This window comes from Porites lutea, chromosome 1 (assembly GCF_958299795.1).
Source record: "Porites lutea chromosome 1, jaPorLute2.1, whole genome shotgun sequence".
Lineage (NCBI taxonomy): Eukaryota > Metazoa > Cnidaria > Anthozoa > Scleractinia > Poritidae > Porites > Porites lutea.
In genome coordinates, this window is record NC_133201.1 from 56399453 (window position 1) to 56414232 (window position 14780).

At 39.6% G+C, this 14780-nt stretch overlaps 1 protein-coding gene across 1 annotated transcript; it reads right to left on the reverse strand.

The window, feature by feature from the left end:
- Positions 1-6396: 6396 nt before the first annotated feature.
- Positions 6397-11802, reverse strand: LOC140940182 (collagen alpha-5(VI) chain-like). The gene is made up of 6 exons (XM_073389094.1): positions 11693-11802; positions 10792-11021; positions 8877-9074; positions 7907-8316; positions 6824-7014; positions 6397-6510 (listed from the first exon to the last, which is right to left on the reverse strand). Exons 1-5 carry the CDS (start codon positions 11779-11781, stop codon positions 6826-6828), a joined length of 1116 nt encoding a protein of 371 aa, XP_073245195.1. The 5' UTR covers positions 11782-11802; the 3' UTR covers positions 6397-6510; positions 6824-6825.
- Between the last annotated feature and the right edge of the window lie 2978 nt (positions 11803-14780).

Sequence of the window (14780 nt, forward strand, 5' to 3'; positions counted from 1 at the left end):
CACGCTGTTCGATCCAATTTCAACAAAATCACGTAAGTTAGACCTAGAATATTAAAGTTGAAAGATTGAAACAAACTATACAAAAAAGGTTATCCTGCTGTTCCATTTCCGAAAATGATCCCTGATGGGGATGGTATCAAGTTACACAATTGTTGAAGAAGTTGCGTATGGGTCTGCACTTTACGTCAGTCGATTGACATTTTTCATTGCTTGCAGGTTCTTGACCTTGAGAAAGCAAGTTTTGTATGAAAACATGAGTCTAAATCGATATTTAAGCTTGTAGTTGAAAACAAACAACATTAACAGCTGATCGATCGCGCGAAGCCGGATAAAGTACACCTACCTTTCCAACAAGTTCTTTTTTATAATTACCATTTTGATTTATACGGCGGCATTATAGACAAAACTTTAGTTGAGCAACGGTCAATTTTCCTATCTCTACTTCACTAAAGCTAGCACCAGGAATGTCCTCTGGAGTAAGGTCGACTTGATCGTCCTCCATGTTAGTTATTTCAAATTTGCCGCGAGGGCTATTGAGACTCACTTCCATGCAGCTTCCGGTTTTTTCTCGAATCGGAGTATTGACCTAAAACAGCAATACCCTCGTGACATAGTCCCTTTATATGAGGATAATTTTATCTATGACAATCTTTGTGGAGCACTTTTACCCCTGCCTTATCGATTTTCATATGCTCTCTCCATGACTGGAATCAAGGCATCTCCTCAAAGAGAAATACTCCCTTGTCACGGATTGCACATCTCTACAACAGGCAATGCCTGCGTTGATATTAAAGCTGTGTTGAGCCAGGAGGTAACAAGCGTGTGGTTTTCTTTTTTGATAGCGGAACTCCCGCGCAGCGAAGCACCATGGGTAGAAAATTTGGTTATCTATTTCGTCCGTGCGTACGTCCGGCCATTCATGTTCTAAAGCGGATGTGAAATGTCTTACTTACTTGCTAAATAGTCCAAAACATATAAAATTGTGTTTAACTTGATATTGGACATCCATCATAGTTATGATCAATTGACATCAGTCATATAACGTATCCGCTGACCAGTGTCGCATGACCGCATCGCGGGCTCAGGTGTCCAATTCATTGAGGTGACCTATTTTTAGGTAGGTACTTCACATATGATTATTATTATGTACCTAAACATACCTATTATTATTGTACTTTATACAACACCATATATACCCCTAATCAACACCATATACTCCTATACATCACCATACACCACTATACATCACGATATACCCCTATACAACACCATATACCCCTATATTCTCCTATACAACACCATAAACCCCTATGCAACACCATATATACCCCTAATCAACACCATATACCCCTATACATCACCATACACCATATACATCACCATATGCCCCTATACAACACCATATACCCCCATATACCCCTATACAACACCATACACCCCCATACATAACTATAAACCACCTATACATCACCATACACCCTATACATCACCATATACCCCTATACAACACCATACACCCCTATATACCCCTATACAACACCATACACTCCCATACATAACCATGCACCCCTAAACATCACCATACACCCCTATACATCACCATACATCCCTATACATCACCATACACCCCTACACATCACCATATGCCCTATACAACACCATATACCCATGTATACCCCTATACAACACCATATACCCCCATATTCCCCTTAACAACACCATACATCCCTACACATCACCATACATCCCTACACATCACCATACACCCCTACAGGGACGTATGGTGATGTATAAGGGTGTATGGTTATGTATGGAGGTGTATGGAGATGTATAGGGGTGTATGGTGATGTATAGGGGTGTATGGTTTTGTATGGGGATGTATGGGAATGTATAGGGGTGAATAGTGATGTATAGTGGTGTATGGTAATGTATAGGGGTGTATGGTAATGTATAGGGGTGTATGGTGATGTATAGGGGTGTATGGTGATGTATAGGGGTGTATGGTGATGTATAAGGGTGTATGGGAATGTATAGGGGTGTATGGTGATGTATAGGGGTGTATGGTTATGTATGGAGGTGTATGGTGATGTATAGGGGTGTATGGTGATGTATGGAGGTGTATGGTTATGTATGGAGGTGTATGGAGATGTATAGGGGTGTATGGTGATGTATAGGGGTGTATGGTTTTGTATGGGGATGTATGGGAATGTATAGGGGTGAATAGTGATGTATAGGGGTGTATGGTGATGTATAGGGGTGTATGGTGATGTATAGGGGTGTATGGTGATGTATAGGGATATATGGTTATGTATAGGGATGTATGGTGATGTATAGGGATATATGGTGATGTATAGGGGTGTATGGTGATGTATAGGGGTGTATGGTGATTTATAGGGGTGTATGGGGATGTATAGGGGTGTATGGTTATGTATGGAGGTGTATGGTGATGTATAAGGGTGTATGGTTATGTATGGGGGTATATGACGATGTATAGGGGTGTATGGGGATGTATAGGGGTGTATGGTTATGTATGGAGGTGTATGGTGATGTATAAGGGTGTATGGTTATGTATGGGGGTATATGACGATGTATAGGGGTGTATGGTGATGCATGGGGTGTATGGTGATGTATAGGAGTATATGGTGTTGTATATGGGTATATGGTGTTGTATAGGGATATATGGTGATGTATAGAGGTGTATGGTGATGTACGGGGGTGTATGGTGATGTATAGGGATATATGGTTATGTTTAGCGATGTATGGTGATGTGTATGGGTGTATAGTTATGTATAGGAGTATATGGTGTTGTATAGGGGTATATATACAGGGGCACCCAACGACCGTTTTCTGGGAAATGATCTGAAATGGCTCCTTATGCATCTTAGAGTGCTTTAAAAGCAATATAAATGAATAATTCGCATCGCTAAAAAAATTTGATCTGTTCGGTCGTCCTAGGAGTGGTTTGAACCTCTCGAATTTTTTAGGGCTGTTTTTCGCCTTTCCCGAAAATAACAGCCTACAGTGAAAGCTTTCCGAAAACGTAAGATTACCTGACGAGCTTTTCCCTTGATCGAAATTTTTAGGGGTCCTTTCAAGTTTTCTCCGAAAACTTTATCTAGTGTGAGAATGTCTCCGAATTTTCTAGGGCGACGTAGAATGTATAGAAAATTCTAGGTGTAAAAGAAAAGGGAATTAAGTGATTTTAAACCCAGTTGAAACGTCTAATGAATGTATAGAAAATTCTAGGTGTAAAATAAAAGGCATTTAAGTGATTTTAAAGCCAGTTGAAACGTCTTGTACCCTGCCGAGCTCTTTTCGCACGGCACTTGCGGAAAAATCTGAAATACGGCATGGCACTGACTGATTACAACGCACATTGAACGCAGTCAGCTAAGGCAGTTGGCAGAGTTGAGATCAGTTGGGATGGCCCAGGGCACGGCTTAGGCTCGATTACCAGCCGCCGTTCGGGAAAATGAGCCCGCACTCAAAGACCGGACCCGGGAGACGGCGGAAATCGAGCCTAGGCACGGCTCAGTGTTCTCCTTTGTGTTCGTTCCCAAGGGGTCAGGGGTAAGGTGCTCTGGGTGCTAAGGTAATAGGAGAGGACAGCTGATGGGGGGAGTGTGAAGAATACAGAGAATAGGCGGAATAGGTCAAGTAGGCAGAACGCAGGATGGGATAGTAAAGATCAGAAGATTACGCTTTTTATAACAGTTCTTTGAACAGTTTAAACAACTGTTTAATCGGGTACTTTTTCCTGTTTTTGCACAAAATGAATCACCTGAGGTAACTCAGCTCTCACTAAAAAGAGTCGAGGTTCATTTTATTTGTTAGTCAAAATGGCTACAAATAATTAACGGCCTTTTTGCATCTCCATTTTCAAGGAAGGCAATTGGAAAATCCAAGTTGAAACAGAAAACAAAATTTCAAAGCTTGTCATATCCATACTCTGCAGATCATTAACTTCTCAGTATTCTGAACAACTTGTTACTATAAATAAAACTGATCATTTGTGGAAGTGTTATTAAACCAAAATTTAAAAAAAAAGACTGGACGATGAGGCCTTATTTTTATTTATATAATATCATTCAACATAACATTAGCCTTGCACTTCGCCTCCGTCGCATTTGCTTTAACCCAGACAATTACAAACTACGTATTAACGAAGTTATAGATTACCTTACTAATCGCGGCTACGACAAAACCTTTCTTAAGACCCAAATACAACGAGCTTCCGACATTCCCCTCGGTTGACGCACTTACAAACAAACCCAAGACTCAGACTGAAACCACCCCTTTCATCAATGCTTAATTATAATCCAGCATTACCCAACCTTGCGCATATCATTCACAAGCATTCTAACGTGTTGTACTCATCAGATCGCTGTAGAAATGTTTTTAAAAACCTTCCGTTAGTAGCTTATCGCCGTTGTAAAAATATTAGCGACATCCTCGTTAGAGTCCAGCTTACTAACAGCACCGACAGTAACTCACGACCCACCCCCGGTTCCTTTCGGTGCAACAACAGGAATTGCACCACCTGTCCCTATATACTGAACATGGCCGTAATCAATACACTTTTCATTCTACAGGTGAGACTCACCACATCAAATCTCACATCACTTGTGAAACTTTCAATGTTATCTATTTGATTCAATGTCGCCTGTGTAATCTACAATATATTGGAGAAACTAAACGTCGCCTTAAAGACCGTTTTAATGAACACAGACGACCTATACTCAACCCTACTGGTAATTACATCCATACTGCAGTTTCAGAACACTTTCTTACCAGTAATCATTCCGACAATCATATGCTTTTGATTCCTATTGAAAAACTTAAAAATGGGCGTGATTCTTTCAGGAAAGCACGTGAAGCCCACCTTATCCATAAAGGTAAGACAATTGAGCCTCTGGGCATCAATAAACGTGATAAGCCGTAACTATATCAGGGGCACCCAACGAGAATATAGTTCAAAACCACTAAAACTTAGCATTGTTAAACGTATTTTGGTATTTAAACAGTAGATATAGGCATATTTTTATCCCCTAAAAATGTTTCATCTGTTCGGATTTCCTAGCTGAAAGTCTAGTGATCCGAAAATTATAGGGATCAAAATTTACCTTTTCGAAAATTTCAGCCAGAAAAAAGGCTCCCGAAAATTCTAGGTGACCTTTTTAGAGTAAAAATCCGTTAAAAATAGGCAATTATACCATATTTTAGATGTTCGAAAATCCTAGGAGAAACAGGCAAGCAAGAAATTTTACACAAATGTTCCGAAAATTCTAGCTCTCAAATCGTCTTCCGAACAGATATTTTCCCGAAAATTGTCGTTGGGTGCCCCTGGGTATATGACGATGTATAGGGGTGTATGGTGATGTATGGGGTGTATGGTGATGTATAGGAGTATATGGTGTTGTATATGGGTATATGGTGTTGTATAGGGATATATTGTGATGTATAGGGGTGTATGGTGATATATGGGGGTGTATGGTGATGTATAGGGATGTATGATGATATCTGTAGGTGTTTATAGTGTAATAATAATAATATATAGTAAGATATAATAAGTATATTAAGGTACATAATAATAATCATATATGAAGTACCTACCTATTTTTAAAAGTTCTGTGCTGACCAGTTATGGTAATTCAACTGATTGCAGGCTCAGAAAACTTTTATTTAGAAAGACATTTCTTAAGAGTTCCCAAGAGAGCTTTGCATTTGGCCTTGGCTAAACCTGAATATCAAGCCTTCAGCTTTGAAGCCCTGAACCCAGATACTCTTGTTTCTGTTTGAAGACATTGTCAAAGCCATGAGACTGATGATTATGGGCGAGTTTTAACGGCTTATCTTCGACGTGAGCCACTGAAAGTGAACTTTGCTTCTTGACGGTGTAGCGAACGGAAATGTTGCCGGATTCTAGATTTTCATCATGCCAATTAAAATGTTGGTCACCCAACTAAATAAATTAGCCAGGAGTGTCAATCACATCAGCCGGTGGCTGCCTTTTTCTAAACCTACTCAAATATATAAAGTATGTAGGGAGTAAGCACTCTTGTGACTGGTTGATTACGGTGGAGTTGGGAAACTCGAATAAAGAATTGCAAAGTCGAGGGGGTATTAAGGAGTGATCCGGGGGAGACCCTAGAAAATGTTAAAATTACAGCCGTCGGAAATGCGTTCCCGAGCATAATAACGGGGAAATTAATTGCTGAAATTCAAGATTTTTTTGCAATTTTGTAATGTTCGCTACCTTTTTGTCGTAACTTTTCATGCGCGTTTTTTACGTCAACGGTTCAGCCGCGAAACCTCCCCCACCTCCGTCCTTTAGATGTGCAAAAGCGAACGAATTAACGATTAAACAAAATAACAACTGAGCTATTTCAGAGGAAGTTCTCTGTAGGCATTACAGTAATTTATTGCTCTCTTTGACATCTTTGCAACGTTTGACATGTAACTAAATCTATCTTTTTTCACTTAATACTGAGCTTCTTTCCATGTTTTCACCTGAAAAGAAAAAACAAAATAAGCCATAGACATTAACTACGATCTGTATAATAGACTTAGGTTCAAAAGAACAATGTCTTGGTGTTTGGCACGATAAATTACCAACTGGCGCCTCGGCTTGAAAATCGTTGAAAAGACACTGACACAAGCACAGATTGTGGTTTTCCCGGCTAACAGCAAGGGACACGACTTTCAAACTGCAGGAAGTCGCTCGAAGAGTACTTTTAATTTCTTGGCTTTCAGAGTGGCATAGCTCGCAATATTGAGCTTTGGTGCTATATTTTTGAGTACGTAAACAATACTTAATACTCACTCTTAGGCATATTTCAATTTAGTTTTCATCGCTGCACAGGATTTTTGAACAATCTCGTCCAGCTTGGACACAAGTTGGTCAAATTGTTGTACGTGAACGACGTTGTCTGGTTGTCCCATGGCGATCTCATTCAGTTCTTTGTTATCCACGCTCGGGCCGACTCCGATTGCAACGACCTTCACCCCCCTATCCTGTTTGTGAGAAATCAAGATACTCGTTACTCTCTTTTTTACCTGGAAAGCGCATGAGTAAAAGGGTCAAGGAAGAGGAAAAGTCAGTTTTCTTCTCTCCCTTATCCCCCTCCCTTGTCAACTCCTCTCTCAGTGGTATGGCTTACTTCAGAATTGAATAAACAGTAATAAGAAGCAACTCAAATACAAGGAAAGAAATTTATTATTATTCTTTATTATTATTATTATTATTATTATTATTATTATTATTATTATTATTATTACCATTATTATTTCCAATCGTTTAAAAACCATCGAATATTCATACATTGTGTTAATAAAATTCGAGCTGTAACAACTGCAAGCAAGCTCTTTATTTCGAATGATGCGCGAGGGAGAGATCATTTATATTGTCCCGAGGTTACGGCTTTTCAGTCGAGATTCTGGGTTGCCTGTGCTTTGAACAACCCACGCAATCGTTTTGCAAACACTGCATGGGAAGAAAAAGCCTTAAAAGTTTAAAAAAACTCAAATCTTAGTTTTTCTCAAAGCTTTAGTTTAACAACACACACAATCGTTTTGCCAACACTTCATGGGAAGAAAAAGCTAGAAAAAGTGAGAAAAAAAACTGAAAGCTAGGTTTTTCTTTCAAGAATCAGTTCGATTCGTTTTCTTCTAAGACAATTCACATCTCAAGGAAAAACAAACAGAATACCAAACATGTCACTGAAGAGCCGAAGGGCAGTCTGGCCGAATGGTAACATCCCAGAGCCTCTGAGTCTCTGTCGACCTGGATTTGTTTGGATTAGTTAAGTTCACTCCCACTTTAAGCAATTGTATTTATCATATTAAACTATTGCAGTTAGCGTCTATTTGAAGAAAAGTGTGTGTGAAGGTTTTAATACATGTTTACCTTGTAAGCTTTGAGAACTTTCTTGTAAGGTTTCGATCTCGAGCTAGTCTTTCCATCTGTTAGAACAAACAGTACATGAGGAACATCAGGTCTCTGACCGTGATCAACTTGAAACATCTCCTTCATGGACTTATCCATCGCTATGTCCGTCCTAGTCCCTCCCGGTTGGTACTTTAGATTCAAGATGGCTTTTTTGAGAGCGACGGCGTTCTTGGCGCGGTCTGATTTAAAGTCCCAGTCCAGATACGCTCTGTGATTGTAATGAATGACAGCAACGTGTGTCATTCGATGCGAAATGTGCATCTTGTCTACCAGCTGGATTAGGAAGGCTTTCACTTTCTCGTAATTTTTGCGCCGAACGCTGCTTGAGGAGTCGATGTCGATGCCGACATCCATCACCTTATCACAGTCTGAAAGGAAAATAGGAATAAAATGAATAAGCTACTTTAAACGCTTTTCCTTTAAGGTTCAGTTTTAAATTGCTGTTCAACCAAGCATTTCAAACCATTAGAAATGTCGGTCAGCCATTTTAAAAGCCTTGACTTGAAGATGCTAAAATAGACGTCACACATATTTATTTCTTTAAACAACTTTTAATTTTTAAAGCTTTTTTGCTTTTTTTGGGTTATCCTATCATTAAAACCTTTTCCAGGAAACTTCATTCTCAGTGATATCAAACCAGCTAAGAAATTAAATGCAACCGGTAGTAATAACAATAGTCCCCGTTTTTTCCGTTAATCCTCATGGGTTTGCTTGGCTTCGTAGCCATTTTTTTGCGTTTTTCTTCTGATACTTCCGTTTATTTTATTCGGGGACAAATGGATCATTACACCACTTTGAAAAATTGTTTACGAGCAAAGAAACCTTAAATGTACGGTTTTTCGCAGTAGTTTAATTCTTTAAGGCCTGATTTGAGCTAAGGTTAGAGGAAAATTAAGTAAACTGTTTATCGAGGCAATGGCTGTCTTACTGTTGCATTCCTGATAACACATCGTTGAATCGTCTGGCCAGCCAAGTCGGCGACATGACTTTCCATTACCTTGTGGTCTGGGATTGGTGCAGGTCCTCTCACGTGATTTTCGCCCTATTCCACATGACTTGCTGCATTTACTCCATTGAGACCACTGGGAGTAACCACCGTCAACATCCGGGCTCTGAGGACCTGAATCTGGAAAGGAAAATTATTACTTAACTGGAGGTCTTGTTTTGGGATGTTTATGTGAAATGTTTGGACCACACATAGGGGGCGGTTTACATGAGAAAACTCGCACCGGCGTGAGTTTCATACCGGGATGACTTCTTGATTTCGTAAAGCGTTTACATGATGACTGGGTCACTTCATATCACGTTTCTCTGAAGATACTCTTCATGTTGATAAGCTAGTAATAGTTGACACTACAGCTAACCCCGCCACAAGAAAACCACAAGTAAAGGTGTGATTAGAAGTGGTAAGTTTTTGCTATTTCTTTTTCACTTTTTACGCAAGGTAACACTTAAAACAAAGACTTTATAGAAGGACATCTGTGAGCAGGGGATACGTCAGCGCAGAATTCAGTTAATCACTTAGCGAATTTCAATTCCGTAATGGTGGTCGTCCATCGTTGTGCTAGTGATAAGCTAGCCGTTGATTCACTCGTTTGTATAGTGAAACTTGCTTGTTTGTGGACGTAGACTTTGTATTCCCCCAAAGAGAGTTGTGTCTGGCAAATCGTTGCTAATCAAAGATTTGTGAATGGTAAACTCGTGTTTGGCAAACTCTGAAAGGGTATATATACGCTCCTTATAACTATATATATACGCCCCTTATAACTTCATCGGCGACGGACTTGATAAGAATGACATTAGAATCCATATTGTCCGGGGGTGCAGCCGCCGTCGTCTCGGAGTGTGCTGAGTCGTCCTCGACCAAGTTGGGGACAGGGCAATGTTTGCCGGAGGGCCAAAGTCGTATGCTGATTTTAAACTTTCCAACCGGGACATTTATTAGTCTTACTTGATTTACCCAAAAGCAACTGTAACATTCGTCACGAACAAACATCCAACGAGTAGTGAAATATGATAAACGACAATCTGACACTAGTAGAGGTTCTGTTGTGCAATTAATCCCTTTGAACACGTGCATGCGCCCAAAGGGGTTAACTTAAAGAGTGTCTTTTGGTCCATTACTTTCAAAACGCCTGCTATAAGACCAAAGCGGTCCCTTTGGGCATTTTCTGTTTTACGTCATCCTAACCAATTCATACTTGCGGGCGTCAACAATAGTAACGTCATCATTACCCAACGTTTCCATGCGGCCCCTGATCAAACAAATCGGGTCTAGACTTTTTTCCTTATACTGACTGCATATTTCAAGTGTAAGATTAGTATTTTTGTATATATACGCGCGAGCTGCTAGGATGCCTCTTCGGGATTTCGAGTGGTCATTTCGCGTTTACATGATACCCCTACCGGAGTCAGAAATTCTCGCTCTGGTACAATAACAGCGGTGAACTCACGCCGACCTGACATTTTGTGGTGGTATCATGTAAACAAATACGGAGCCACGAGAGGGAACCAGATTGAACTCGCGCCGGTGTCATGTAAAACACCCCCTTACTTTAAAGTGTTTTAACGCTGGAAACGTAAATTTGGCGGGTTAGCAATTAATATGGTGACACTTATTATGCGCGAGCGGTCCGCGGCCAGATACGGCGAATGTGAAAGCGCTAACCCTGGGATACACAGCCTGCGAATATAGCAGTGTCACCTCGCTCCTCGCCACTAGGGACATTAGGGAACTTAACCCTTGTTTAAGTTCCCTGTTCCGGGTGAGGAACATCCCTTGCTGTATCTCCAGGCTATGGGCTATCAAACATTTTGATCCGACACTAACTGATGGTTCTTACTTGATGTTAGCTTATAGATGTAGTTAGTAAGCTGCTGCCCGACACATTCCTGATCTTGAGCTTGTACGCAGGCGGTTGGTTTTTTAAGATTCATGATACAGCTGTCTGACACGCCGGCGCGACTGTAATTGAACTCGGCGAACGGTCCGCTCCAACACTCGCCGTAAAACTGCAGACCAAAGTAATTATAACCTTTTTGCAGGGCTCTTTCGGCACAGCGACAGGCAAGGCTAAAGGGAGTAAATCAAACTTGTTTAATAATGTATTTAGAATGAAATTTCAAACGTCAACTTAGACACTTATGTCCAGAAATGCATTCAACGGCGAAAATGGCAAATCTGGCAAAAATTTGCCAGAGGGTTGGCGAAAATTCCAGGGAGATGTTAAGAGCCGCGCCTTGTATACTGGCGCATTTGACGAAAATGTCAAATTTGACAAAAATGGAAATGTGACGAAAATGGCAAATTTAGTGAACATTTGCAATTTTAAATAAGATGACAAGAGGCTCCCCTTGTAAAGTGACAATTTTGAAGAAAATGGCGGATGTGACAAAATTAGCGAATCTGGCGAAAAAATTGCCATGAGTTTGGCCAATATTCAAATTAGATGGCAAAAGGGCTCCGGCCTTAGCGAGTGGCGATTTTGATGAAAATGGCGAATCTGTGGCTTGATAGGATGGATAGATGGACAGAATATTGAGATAGATAAATAGAAATAGAAATATACATATGTGTATATGCATGTTACTGCTGTAGTTATGACCTAAACCTGATGACGCGAAGCTTGGATCTATTCTAATCACATGGTATCTAGTTTTCCTTCATTTAGAGTTATTGATTTCTTGTGCTATACAATGTAAAGTAACAATACTTTTGTATGCGTTTAATAAAATTTACCCTACCTGTGAATCGATTCTTTCCACTTGTGCCAGTTCAGAAGATAACCCTGCTCATGGTATTTACTGTACCTATCCGTGTCGTTCAACAGCATCTCAGGGAGTAGTCGGGAAGGTTGTCTATCTTGGTAGCAACCAATTTTTGTCCATTCTCGTTTGCATGTGGAGAAATTGTTTTGACCTGTTTTGTTATCAAAACCAAGCTCTTGTCAAAACACATAGCCTGTTTACAGACCCCATCTCCCCTCAGGAACGCAGGCACCCGAGTAGGCGCAGTCAGTCGGGTAGGGAGAAAGGGCGCGACGAAAGTTTTAAGTATGGGCGAAAGAGCCCCAGGGTACCGACTCTCACCGAACTGGTCGTCACTTGATTACATCCACCAAACTGACATCCTCCTCTCACAAGACATTTCACTTTTCTTATATGAAATTTCTTTATGAAATGTTCATAAAAGTCAAAGTGTCTTCAATTTTTAAGGAAAAAAACAAATCAGGATAGAATGAGTAGGATTCGAACTCGGAGCATCCGATCTGGAGTGCATCACTCTAACCTCTACACCACCGACGATTTGGTGACGAATACTAGTTTGATTTAAATAAATAACACTAACCCTAACCCTACTTTGTGTACGAATCATTAATGTGTCAACGTCAGTTTGGCGGATGGAATTAAGTGTAGGCCCACCGAACTATTTCCAAAACTTCAAGCGGATGCCGGCTCCTGATTGGGCACAAAAAATGCTTTGTATTCTTGTGCCCAATCAGCGAACAACTTCTCCTGAGTTCTTTTCGTGAGTTCGTACACGACGGCTATTGTCTTGCCACACTTGCCGGGTTCGTTCACCAAGCTTGTGCGAGCAAGTAAAACTTTTATTTTCTACTTTCCTAACCAGAAACGAAGGAACTACCGATGAGTCGAAAAAACGTTTGGGACGCTATCAGCAGGAGCAATTCAATTTGCCCCGAGAATACTCCGGTGATTAGACAATAGCTAAATTTGCAATATTTTTTGTCTACAGACATAACAAAACATAGGCACGTTAAACGTGCATGAGCTATTTTGAATGCTTCAGTGTAACTATAATACTTCGGTGTAACCTTACCAAGAGTGATGAATCTACCTTTTTCACCCTAAATGTAGATTTGGTTTTTGTGCGAAATTGGGTATTGCGCTACATAAATGAAAACGCGAAACGCTCAGCTGAGTCGATCCTCAACCTATATATTCACTTTCCTCTGTCTTTCCCTGTTACATCTGGTGCAAGTTAAACAAATTGTTGAAGCAAAATAAATTTCTACTCACCAAACGTTGATTAGAAGGAAAACTCTAAGGTTTCCGCGGAGTTTCTTAAGCCAAAATGTGACTCATCGAATACTGAATAATTACGAAATACCAGGATTTTTATCACTGTGGTAGATGGTTGCATCATCATAATTCACGAGGTTTTCACGTGCGATTCTACTCAGTGAAACAGTCTTTAACTCCGACAACTTATTTCTTCATGTTTTAAAAGCTATTGCTTCTTAAAAGACAAGAGCCTCTTTTAAGGCATTGGTTACAAAACGAAACAGGTCTTCATACGTTCAAGTTACTATTTATCATTGTGAAAAGCCAATCTGCATGAGATGTACAGTCACACAGCTGGCACGTGAAAGTGTTGGACTTTGCCCCCTTTCGTGGTTCGTACGTGAGGGAATTCGAGTTATCACACAGTAATCTAGTAAACAGAATTATAAAAATAACTCATGCATACAAATTGCATGTGAAGATGTTGGTCTTTGGCCCTTTTACAATTCGTACGTAAAAAAAAAAAGGCAAATTGTTTCAGTACAAAATTTTCTCAAGCGATTTTAAGAAATCACCTCGGCTTTATTACAACACCTGCAATTAAATTATGTTTCATGCAACGTCAAGGTTGACAGCCTAACATTTATTAACTACCAAGAAAATTATCAAACTGCCGAAATATATTTCTACTTGTATCATGTTACTCCACTCAATACAACAGTATCTAATTTTGTGTCAACTAGCTTCTTCCAATTTTATTCCCTAACGCTACTGTTTCTACTTAAGTTACTCATCTTTACTAAGTAAAATAGGTTTCAGAAACTATAATACTTAGTATGCAGGAAGGATGTATTATGTTGTTCACTTATTATTCTTTTTTTGTTGTTTTGACAGAACGAAAAAGGTCTGTTAAACTTTGTAAGCGAGAGAATGGTATTTTTAAAGCTTGTTTACACGATTAACAATACTCGGTACAGCTTTCACACAAATAAGCTGCCTTTTTAAACTTCTAAAACCACATTTTATAGGGCGCATACTTCCGAATTAAAGTCTATATCTAAATATCAATTATTGCTTCATTGGAAGAGCTTTGAAAATATATGATCTTTTATACTCTACCCAGTTGTAGCGGGTGAAACAGAACTCATACTGACGTGCGTTGTACCGATAGCCGAATTAGGTCAGAAATGCCTTGAAGCAGCATCCATACTAAAATATGAACCCTTAAACAGCTGCATCACTGTACACAGCGTTTGAATCATGAAGATATTTAATGTAATTCTTCCAAACACCTGTAGCCGTAATAAAAGACGAAAAAATTGTGAAGAATCAAGATGGCGGTCTCAAAGTGCCCTTGTTCGACCTTTACCAATGTCATGTTTAAGTAGATGCTAAGATCTCATTGGTTCCTAGCATCAACTAATAGTACCTTCAACCTTATTGGCTCTTGCAACAAACATCCGAACATACAAAGTTACAAAGATACAAAGTTACAAAGCCACAAAGATACATACGCTCACACCACTGACATATGAGCTATTTTTTCAAAATAGCTCAAAAATTAGTCGTTAAGTCACTCTGTATTATTATAAAAGAAAAATTTAGCCATTAATTAACGGCTAAATCTTACTATTTATACTAAGAATTTAGCCATTAATTAACGGCTAAATTTTGCTTAACTATGAATGTTTCTTATAACTGTAGAGTAAATTTATTGCAAATTTTGCATTTATATATACACCCAGAATATTCTGTTTGTGACTCATCACAATGTATCGTAAATAATAAGAAGTTAAAGATGCGGCGG